The 11,769-nt window shown below is 35.2% G+C and overlaps 1 protein-coding gene across 1 annotated transcript; it reads right to left on the bottom strand.

The window, feature by feature from the left end:
* Positions 1-2,122: 2,122 nt before the first annotated feature.
* LOC127421437 (uncharacterized) lies at positions 2,123-9,856 on the bottom strand. Its single transcript, XM_051664484.1, has 11 exons — positions 9,746-9,856; positions 9,618-9,650; positions 9,416-9,458; positions 6,623-6,908; positions 5,999-6,135; positions 5,887-5,922; positions 4,943-5,189; positions 3,849-3,985; positions 3,719-3,754; positions 2,920-3,208; positions 2,123-2,753 (listed from the first exon to the last, which is right to left on the bottom strand). The coding sequence occupies exons 2-11, from the start codon at positions 9,645-9,647 to the stop codon at positions 2,606-2,608; spliced, it is 1,389 nt and encodes a 462-aa protein (XP_051520444.1). The 5' UTR covers positions 9,648-9,650; positions 9,746-9,856; the 3' UTR covers positions 2,123-2,605.
* Positions 9,857-11,769: the final 1,913 nt, after the last annotated feature.

Below are 11,769 nucleotides of genomic sequence, written 5' to 3'. Positions count from 1 at the left end.
TGGACTAAAGTGAGCTTCATTTTACGTACCACCCTGACATTAGAGTGCCCCTCTCTACTGTCCTAAGTCAACATTTGGCCTCAAATGGACAATTTGAGCAATGACAATGCATTACATTCTGTTTTTATGTCCTTCTCCTTATTCAACTATGTCATTAGTCACTGTGAAACAGACCATATTTGTAATATCCATAGGGGAGGAACCTAAACCAGTTTGGCAAAAAGTGATGCTATGAATAAAGGCCATTGTGCAATTACCTGATATTAACAGATATCTGGCTGTATTTCTAAATTTAAATATATATATATTATAAGACAACTTATGACAGTTCAAAGCTTACCTGACAAATCAGCAATACACAGTCCAGGCAAAAGTGTGAACAACAATATCAGAGCCATGGTGATCACTTTGTTGACGAGAAGAATGTAAATGAACATTTTTTAGACTAATCTCAAACTACAGAGAAAGATTGATATGAATCCCTAAAGTAAAGATGGCTCTTACTATTGCTTTGTTGTTTAAAGCTGCACCTATTTACAGGTATAGGGTCAAATGGGACATTTTGAGAGTTGTCATTAACAATGCCTTAAATTATGATGCCAGGTGGCATTGTCCCTCACACTACCATTTCCCATACAACAATCTAATAAATGGCAATATATGCAAAACACGTAAATTAATTAAATGTTCATATATGGTTTTCACCACAACCTTGTACATATGCAACATATCTGTCAAAATACTTAAAAAATGGCTGTTTTCATATATACAGCATATAATTTCCCAAACACTTGTAGAATTTGATTTACTACATACAGTACATAAATGCTCTAATATATTATTTTAATAATAGATGTGCATATGTGGCCATATATCAGATTTCTGCATTTCTACAACACGAAAAAAGGAAGAATATAATACTTTTATAATAATAAATTACAAAAACTTAAGAGTTTTTACCCAATCAATAATAAAGCTGTTGCTTGTAAAGCTGAATTATATTAATATTGACACCTATAATCTAACAAACTGTTCAGTGATGTAATGCATCATTAAATACATTTTAAGATATCCCAGGTGTGTTTTGCAAAATACTTATAAGCTAATACAACAAGACTGTCATCAGGTGACATTAGTTCTTACCTGAATGTTCTCAGCTGAAGTGTGTTGAGTCTCAGATTACTGTGGCTTGAATATATAGAGAACAACACCCCTTTGCTTATTAAATTAGAATTAAATAAGATTAAATTAGAATAGTTTGCAGATGAAGGTCTGCAAGTGCAGGTGTGGTGGGATTACTGTAATGCTCTGAGAGCACACTGACAACATATAGACATGTGTTGCTATGTCAAACTGCAACACTTGAAACTAAACTCACATAGAACTAGGGCTGCAGCCACATGCATTTCTATTTCCATTTATCCTCTCTCTCCCTCTCCCTCTCTCCTCTCTCTCTCTCTCTCTATATATATATAAGGGAACAGAGGGAGCATTCAATCTGTAGCCTTTATACGAGTACAAAAAAATATTTTTGTAAATAATTGTCAAAATGGTTGGAGCATTGGAAATCATATATCATGTTTATGAACTTTGTTTCTTTTTATACTGTATGTATAAGGGAAACTGTATATTATGTTATGTTATGTTATGTTATGTGGTTGGAAGGTGAACCATTCTCACCTCCCATACACACAGGGCCGTCCTTAGGGCGGTACATCCAGGCCCCACGCTTCAGGGAAGGCAAGCGCTACAGAGGGGGGGCCACGCATTCGACCTTGCCATGGGCCCCACAGTTTGCTTGGGACGGCCCTGCATACACACACGTGCACCAGTACCTAAAGGTAGTGCTGCCTGGGCCCTTTGGTTCCTAAAACTTTTTTGGTAATTCAATGTGACTTTTTATATTTGAGAAAAAAAAAAGAAAAAACTGGGTGTAATATTTTGTATAACATTGTATTTGCATAGGTCAGTTGTGTGTTTTTCGCACAGCTTGATTTTAGATTTGAGGCTGGTGTGTTCACAATGAGAGTTTTGCAGAAACATAATACACCAGAAATGTGTTTTACATATGGAATTTGTTTTGGACACATTCATTCAATTCAATTTTATTTGTCTAGTGCTTTTTACAATACATATTTTTCCAAAGCAGCTTTACAGAAAATAGAAAAACTAGGAAAATAGTGTGAGCAATTGATGCACTCCTTTGTGTGTTTCCAATAGAAACTGTAATTGTTCTGAGAGCAGTGATCTTAGTTTGGAAGAGATTTGGAGCTTGTGTGAAACATAGGAAAAGTGTGTTAGTTTCAAGAAAAGTTTCAAGGTCTTTCTTAATCGTTGAAAACAAAATTATGCTTTTGGATTTTAGTGTGTAGGCAATTGAGAGGAACTGTAATGCATTTTTAAAAATGAAAAGCAGTTCATAATGTATGGATGTTAAGTACACTTGTTAATTAGACTTTTAAGGACAAAGGCAATGACATTGAAAAACACAAAATACGTTTGATTTAACATATTTTTATTTTTGCTTTAACTTTTCCTGGAGGAGAAAAAGATTGAACTGTAATCTTCCATTTGCAATCAGAAATACGTAATTTAGTCTGTAAAATTACTGTATAAATGCAAATACCTCTACTTCACACAGTGTGAGTATTTTACCAGTTCCAGGCAGAAAAATGTTGACAAACTGCCCATCAACTGGATCAAAACTGTAGGTTTCCGTTGCACCAGATGTAATGTTCCCAATTGTTGCAGCTCTGTTGATACAAAATATTGGGTGAGAAATCCATTTAATGTTTTCTGCATCACAGCTTTGTTTAAAAGCCGCATTCTTTCAGTTTCTACCTTTAAATATGTTTGATGTACATTTCCAGCTTAGCACATTAAAGACTGTAAAGTGTGTTAGAAAATAAAATGACTTACAGCTGATTGCCGTTGCCGTTGTTGCTCAGGCAGTTACCAATATGAATCTCAGCACCTTCTATCAGCTGACTACAACAGTCTCCGCGATTGGTAATGGTGACACGGGATATACTGTAGACACCACCTAGGTCCACTCTCCACCAAGGATTATCCGTCATTTGAGTGTGAGTGCATGAGCCCATATAGTAGGATGTTGTTTTGTTACCATCTACAGCTTTCAATGGACTTCCTATGTTATCATATAGGGAGGACTGCACAGCTATGGCTCCAAAAGCAAGATTGTCTGATGCTTTATGGTGTTAAGCAACAGTGAACAAGAAAAAAAGGAAACATTGATTGACTATGTTTCATGTGATAACAGAGATTAAAGCTACTGTTAATGCATGGTAGGCTTAATAAAATGCTAAAGCCGAAATGTGCAATTTCTGCGCCACTATAGTATCACCAAAAGGAATTTTAAAGGAATTTTTGGTCGAGCCAATGTTTCTGTGTCGGGGTTGGATGGGTCACTTAAACAGAGCAATGTTTAGATAACATCACAAGAGCCAAATGCTGTATACTTTTAGGTGAAATCAACCTACAAATGGCATACTTATTATTCATTTTGCATATTAAGTTGGGGAATGAGAAAGAATTTTAACAAGAATAAAAAAATTAAAATGACACATCAGCTTTTACATAAATATTTTGCAGTACAACCAAAAGTGCCGTAAGTATCCTGTGTTTGTGGTCTCATATTTTTTTATTGGGCTGTCCTGAAAGGACTAAATATGGTTTGATAGATAACATATGGACTTACCTGGGACACAAGTAGAGAGTGGCAGAGTTTGTAATTCTGTCAACAAAATAAAAAAAGTTATTGACGCTGTATTTACATATCAGAATGTGCACAAATCGACCACACAATCACACAGTTTCTCTATGCTTACCTGGAAACACCTCTACGTTGCAAAAAGCAAGCATTTTATTATCCCCAGGTAGAAAAATGTTTATGTATCGCCCTTTGACAGGCATAAACCGGAACATTTCTAAGCCATTGCTTGGCACAGACATAATGGTTGCTGCTCTGTTGATATACACACACAAAAAAAAGGAATATTACAAAGCACTTAGCGCAATGTATACTTGCATCACATTCTTCAAATACTGTATCTTTTACTCAACACCAATGTGTGGATGTGCTCAGGGGCAAAGCATCGCAGGCAGTCTAGGCACCTATTTTATCTGTTAGTTTTCTTATTATTCTGGGGTTTTTACATTTTCTGGAGTCTATGGCAACCCAAAACTGTATGGTAAAATGTAGGTCTCAACATTCCTGGTGTAAATTTATGGGTCTCTAAAATCCTGAATGATCACCAACAGTTCAAAAATGTAGGCACATTTCAGCAAATAAATTTTGGACGAATTATCTAAATCAAGATGATGGTTTTCCACTGATTCCTTGGGTAATGGCGAGTGCAAATGTACTGGTGGTTTAAATTTTCAAGCTTCTGTCATAGTGTGATTCTTCTTGTGAGCACCTTGACCCAATGACATAATTCTTCAGAAACACCCAAATGAAGATAAACAGGATTGGAGTCATTATCTCTGCCAAGCTTTTGCAAATTTACAGAAAACTTTCTATATCTATGGTTAGAATAGCATACTGCCACTATCAGTATATAGATACGGCAGAAATAGTAAGAGTAGTGTGGTAATATGCTATTCCGAACATACAGTATCCAGTATGTTTCATTGCCACACTGCCCTGAGAATACCAAATAAATCTGCTTACAGCCCCACCTACTGGTACATACAATGGGGGTCCCATTAGTGTGCTTGACCCCGTAATTGCTTCCCACAGTCCCACCTCCTCAAATACTGCATTCATTGGTGATTGAATTAGACAATCTTTATCATTTTTGTTTCCTGTATTAGATCCAACTTTCGCATTTTGCTTTCTAAAACCAGACAATAGATGTGGAATGGTGGTAACAGGAATACCGTAAAGGGAAGATGACAGGACAACCAGAAAATGTCTTACAGCTGATTACTGTTTCCATTGTCATCCAGGCAGTTTCCAATACGAATCTCAGCCCCGACTAACTTGTCCTGGTAAAAGTCTCCATGATTAGTGACAGTCACCAGGCCTACATTGTAGACATTACCCAGGTCCACTCTCCACCAGGGATTATTCTCAGTAGTAGTTTGAGTGCAGGAGCCATTCTGGTAATTTCCCAAGCCATCAAATGTGGACGACTGCACAGTTGTGGCTCCCTCAGCAACACTCTCTATAAGATTTCATAAAAGTATGAAAAAAAAAACAAACAAAAAAACTTTTAAATGCAATACTTAAACAGGCTCTTAGCTGGCAGTTCATACGGCCATTCTGAACACTCTTTGTAGAAACCAGGACCTCATTGTAGTGATGTACTGGATTATACTGTAGCATTGATTAAGTAATGAAAGGAAACGCAATGACAAGAAAATAATTATTTGTATTTCTAGCAGATTGTGAAAAAAAAAACTTGTACTTTTTAGATTAGAGACTGCAATATCTAACAAACTATTTTATCCATACTTAAACCTCTTTAAAAAAAAAAACCTTTATTGTATGTATAATTAACTCTCCAGGAGTAGTGTTACAATTTATTTAGAGTTTGATGAAATTTCATTAATTGTCCAGAAAATCAATTATTATAATACAATAGTATATTCTGAATGACTGATTAGGCACAGCCACATGTATAGCTCCATTGGGATCAGTGTTGGGTAAGTTACACATAAAAGTAATCCACTACAAATTCCTTTTCTAAAATTGTAATCAGATTTCTGATATTACTGATTATTTTGTAGAAAAAGTAATCACATTACTTTAAAGTTACTTTCTAAAACACTTCACAGAAAAGTTTGTTCTTCCGCTCAACAAATTTAAAATCAATGTTTGTTTTTTTCATTGTCACACTCAAGCTCAATACAGATACTCACTTTGGAAATAAGAAGGCCAACACATACCGTCTTCATCTGTTAATAAAATAACAACAATTATTGAGGCTCTTTACATATGAAAATATACAAATGTACACTCTTTATCACTTACCTGCAAACACCTCCACCTCACATAATGAGAGTGTTTTATTTGTCCCAGGTAGAAAAATGTTGACATACCGCCCTTCAATAGCCTCAAACTGGAATATTTCAGTTCCCCTGCATTGAGCAGGCCCAATAGTTGCAGCTCTATTAATAAGAACAAAAAAGAAAACTAAAACATTTCAAAATTATCCAACTCGGATTTATGCATTGTAAAAGCTTTAAAGTGTACAATATAAGATTTTCAATTAACCAGTCCTTTTTTTGTTGTACAGGTAAAGAATCCCACATCAAAATGTTTGTCTGCATCCTGGGTTTCCCAAAGTAAACAATATACTGCCCTACAAGGCCACAACACAGTAACTACGCCAACCTTAAAACTGAGAAAAAAGGCTTAAATGTTTTTTGATTGTTGAGCCAAATGTGGATCATAATATAGTGTCATTTTAATTCTCTGAATCTGAGCACAGTTCAGCCAAAACCGCCTGTCATAGAACAGTTCATACTTAAGAGACCCGATTTCAGTCATAACTTAATTTTGACAAAATGTAGAGAAGGTACTGCTCTTTTGGGGGCAGATTAAAATAAAACAGTATAAGCAGGGGGTATGATAGGAAAATAAAAAAAGTCTCACAGCTGATTTTCATTTCCATTGCTATACAGACTGTTGCCAATGTGAATCTCAGCCCCAATTAACCGCTCGCCACAACAGTCTACACGATTTGTGATGGCCACCTTCACTATCTTGTAGACAACACCCAGATCTACTCTCCACCAGGCATTATCTTGGTCAGCTGCAGTGTGAGAACATGAGCCACTCTTGTAGTCTGGATCCCTGTTCCCATCGACAGCATGCTGGGCATCTCCTAGGTTTGCACTGTCAGAGGACTGTACTGCTTCATGACCAAGAACAAGATTACCTGTTGAACATGACATAAAGGATCATTCATTCAGAGATGCTGAATTTCACAAGGTGAACAAAACGCATAGGATTAATTAATTAATTAGAAATTACTAAAATGCACAAAAGTTTTGATTAATACATGGCAGTCTTACTTGTCAAGTCAGCAATACATTTCCCAGAAAGAAATGTGATCACAAAAATCACAGGCACATTCATACCAGCTTTCTAAATCGTATCCAAAACTTATATCAAGACAAAGGGAAGATAAGGGAAATGTAATCATAAGACAAGTTAGTAGACCCCATGACTTCTCACAAATCACATTGTAGTTTACCCTTTACATGCGGCTTATAAGACAGTATCACTGAGGTTTCAAAATAGGAATAAAGCATAATGATTCTTACCTGTCTCTTCTGATTTAAAATGAGTCTTGCATCAACTTGGCTTAAATATGCCAGGAGCTCATCTGTTCTTCTACGTGTGTTTGCATTTCCTTCCCTTCAGGGAGTCTAACTTGATTTGGTTGTAAATGATTGACAAATTGACAGTTATACTTTTTTTCTAATATTAAAAGGAATATTACACACCAATGAAATTTGTATCATATTTTACTCTCATGTTAAACCAAACCTGTAAGACATCTGCGGAACACAAAAGGAGAAATTCTGTAGACTGTGCTGGTCATTCAGCTTTAATCCCTGTTCATTGTAATTGAATGGAAAAGAACGACCAGTACAGTCTACAGAATTTCTCCTGAGATGATTGGAATGACATTTTATTTTTGGGGTGAGCTATTCCTTTAAATGAAAATTTGGAGTAAAATACAAGTCAAGCTCAGTCAACAGCATTTGTGGCATAATGCCGATTGCCAAAAAAATAAAAATAAAAAATAACAATAATAATTTTATTATTTTGGCTCGTCCCTCCTTTCCTTTAAAGAGAGGCAAAAATCAGGGTTACAGTGAGGCACAATGGAAGTGAATGGGGCCCAATCTGTAAACATTAAAATAGTCAATGTTTCAAAGGTATAGCCACTATAAACAACATGGGTGTTAACATGATTTTAGTGTGATAAAATTGCTTCCTTAGCTGTTCTGTGTAAAATTATATGCAATTTTACAACTTCGTTACCATAACGACGCAACACTGCAAACCTTGTAAATTCCTATTTAAACAACTTTACAGCTCAAATAATATAATTGTTTAATAGTTTTATCATAATAGTTAATGCAAGTGCTTTTATAATACTATAAGCTTAATTTTTTGCCTTTAAATCCTTCATATTTGCCCCATTCACTTCTGTTGTACCTCACTGTAATGTCAATGATTGCTTTTTTTTTTTTTTTTTTTTAAGAAAAAGAGGGACGAGTCAAAATTATTTTTTGTGGTAATCAACATTATACCACAAATGTTTTCAAATTAGCTTAACTTTATTGAACGTGGAATATTCCTACATTTCAATCATTGAAATCAGTGTGATAAAAAAAAAAGAATAGCTCTCTAAAAGTCCTGTGGATAAATGAAGGTCAAAGACAAACAAAAGCATTTGCCAAAGACAGTTTGACATGAACCAAAAGTTCTGCTGTGTGTGACTTGCTGATTTTATTTATTTTAGCGTTAATATTTATCAGGTACTGTTTGGTGTGTGACTAAATATGCTGGAATGTCAGTATGTATGGGATAAAAACATAATGACCTGTCAACTTAACATACTGGCCACACGAGTAAATTTTACACCATAAACCACCTCCTTCTGCTGTAATTATGGACTTCCAAATTAGGCTTTTTGGTTTCAAGAATATTACCATGTTTAGTTTTATTTTTATTTATGTAGAGGGTAAAGGTAAACCAAAGCTGTGTTTTAAAGATTCAAATATTTATTGAATGTGCATTGAAACAGTTTATAAGTATTAAAAGTGCATTTTAAAGGGATATTTCATCAAAAAATCACATTCTGCCATCATCTACTCAGTAAGATGTCTTTCAAAATGATCAGTACATCTTCCATGGAACACAAAATAATAAGAATGCCCATGCTACTCTTTTCCAAAACTATGAAAGTAGATGGCCAAGCTACAAAAAAGGAGGTGAAATATACCATAAGCACCATAGTACTATAAAATACCAAAATATCAAGTAATCAAAACCAAATATCACTGTTTGTGTTCCACACACACACACACACACAAAAAAAAAAAAAAAAAAAAAAAAATCAAGCAAGTTTGGAATGAGGGTGCCTGGATGTTCACGTTTTTATTCCTTTAAATAGGTCTACTGACAATACATTGATGCAAAACAAAGATATTTGAAATGCACTTTACAATCTGAAAATAAATGTTTAGTATTGTTTTGAAAATCCTTTATGTTTTTACAGTTTTTTCTCCTTTTATCACTGGACTATAGTGTGACTTCATCTTGTTCAATTAATCGGCCAATGAAGCCAGAAAAATCATTAAGGCAATTTACACATAGAACACATATACATGTACACCCATCACCTGTTTCTCTCATTTCATCACTCACCTGCAAATGCCTGAACCTCACAATGGACGAAACTGTTGAAGCCCTGTGGATACACACAGACAGATAAATAAAGACACAGAGAACTTAAATAAAAAAAAGATATATTATACATATGGATATGCTTATATTCAAAGCATTTATTCATTTATCCATAAAAAGCCTATAGTTTTTTGTTTTTTTATTAGTAATGAAAAGAACTCACTAGGAACACAAGTAGGCTTTGATGTCTCATTTTCTGTTAATAAATTAACAACAGTCATGCACACATCAATATACAGAAAAAAATTATATAGCAGCATTTTTTTCTCTCTGTTTCTTACTTGCAAATACCTCAACTTCACACAGAGTGAGGATTTTATGGTTCCCAGGCTGATAAATGTTGACATATTTCCCATTAATAGGCTTAAACTCAAAAGTATCTGTGCCACAAAAAGCTGTGGATACAGTTGCAGCCCTGCAAATACATACAGTAAATGACAGCGTTGTTTAACAGGAAAACCAGAGACTTATCAGCACACTGCACACTGTATGTCGAACACATACAAACCTAAAATGTCACACACACACACACACACACACACACACACACACACACACACACACACACACACTGGTTCAGCTATCCTTGTGGGGACATTTGGTCCCCACAAGGACAGTAAAACCTGTACACACACACACACACACACAGTGTCATCCTTTTGAAATTTTAGCTCTGATTAGAGAGCACTATAACTAATTCAGTTAAAATATACAGTATTTGTATGGTACTTTTTACAATACAAATTATTCTAAAACAGGTATGGAGTGACCTTACAAATGTCTGATCACAAGCAGAATAGGTAAAATTTACAGACATCAAAGTTAATCTATTGGTCTGTCATTTTGAAAATGTTATAATATTCTGCATTCCATTAATGATGTCTAGATTAAAGGGAAAGTCCTGGTGTATTTCTTCTTTATGCTGAGGAGGTAGAATTGCATCCTCTTTTGCTTAACCAGACCTTTAGGTAATGAAATCATAAACAGGTTGATACAACAATTGAAACTTACAGCTAATTGTTGTTTCCATTCTTGTTCAGGCTGTTACCGACACAAATCTGAGCTCTTCGCAACTATTCGCACTATTCAACAGTCTCCATGAATATTTATGCTCTGTAAAATCGAATTAGTTGACCTTACTTCATTTTTTTTAAGGCAAATGGTTTGCATGCAAGTAAACATACTTATTTGGCTCAAGTAAACTGAATGTAATTTTTTAAGTAATATTAACTAGCTACAAGTAAGCTTAACTCATCTATGATTAAAGTATTGTTGTTTTGATTTTATTATTTAAATTTGGTTATAACATGTCTTACACAGTATAAGGGAAATTATGACTGGACTCAGTACTTCTTAGTGCACATAAATCTGCACATTTGTAAAGTACAAATGAGTAAAGAGGTAACACTAATCACCCTCATGGTGACAAAACAACAATAGTCATAAGAATTCAAACTAAATACATTTGAAATAAAAAACTATTATTTTACTACATAAGTTCCATTGTTTTGACCAAACAAACATAATGTAAACTGTTCAACTGCAAGGGTCATGGGTATTCCACCGAATTTTGTACTTGGTCATTTTGAGTTAGTAGTACTCAAGAAAAAGTATTTATTTATTTACTTATTTTTAATTTTCTCCCCTTTTCTCCCCAATTTGGCATGCCCAATTCCCACTACTTACAAGGTCCTCGTGGTGGCACGATTCCTCATCTCAATCCAGGTGGCAGAGGACAAGTCTCAGTTGCCTCCCCTTCTGAGACAGTCAATCCGCGCATCTTATCACATGGCTCACTGTGCATGACACCGCGGAGACTCACAGCATGTGGAGGATCATGCTGTTCTCCGCGATCCATGCACAACTTACCACGTGCCCCACTGGGAGCGAGAACCACTAATCACGACCACGAGGAGGTTACCCCATGGGACTCTAACCTCCCTAGCAACCGGGCCAATTTGGTTGCATAGGAGACCTGGCTGGAGTCACTCAGCACACCCTGGATTCAAACTCGCGACTCCAGAGGTGGTAGTCAGCATCAATACTCGCTGAGCTACCCAGGCCCCGTAGCCAAAGTTTAAAGAACTTACATATTTTAGTTTATTTTTTATTTTTATTAATGACAACTTAATGATTTAGAGAGTAACAGTAACTTAATTAAAACTAGAAAAGTAAATAGTAATCGTAAGAATAGTAAAAATGTAAGATTAAGTTGACTAAACAATTTTTTTTATAATTTGAGATTACTATTAGTATTTACAGTATGGTAACTTTCTTACTGTAACAAGTAAAGGACATGCAAGGTGGAGGCGGGA

The sequence above is a fragment of the Myxocyprinus asiaticus genome, chromosome 30, assembly GCF_019703515.2.
Source record: "Myxocyprinus asiaticus isolate MX2 ecotype Aquarium Trade chromosome 30, UBuf_Myxa_2, whole genome shotgun sequence".
Taxonomy (NCBI): Eukaryota; Metazoa; Chordata; class Actinopteri; order Cypriniformes; family Catostomidae; genus Myxocyprinus; species Myxocyprinus asiaticus.
Note: the sequence above shows the minus strand (reverse complement) of the source record. Positions and strands in the feature narration are given on the sequence as shown.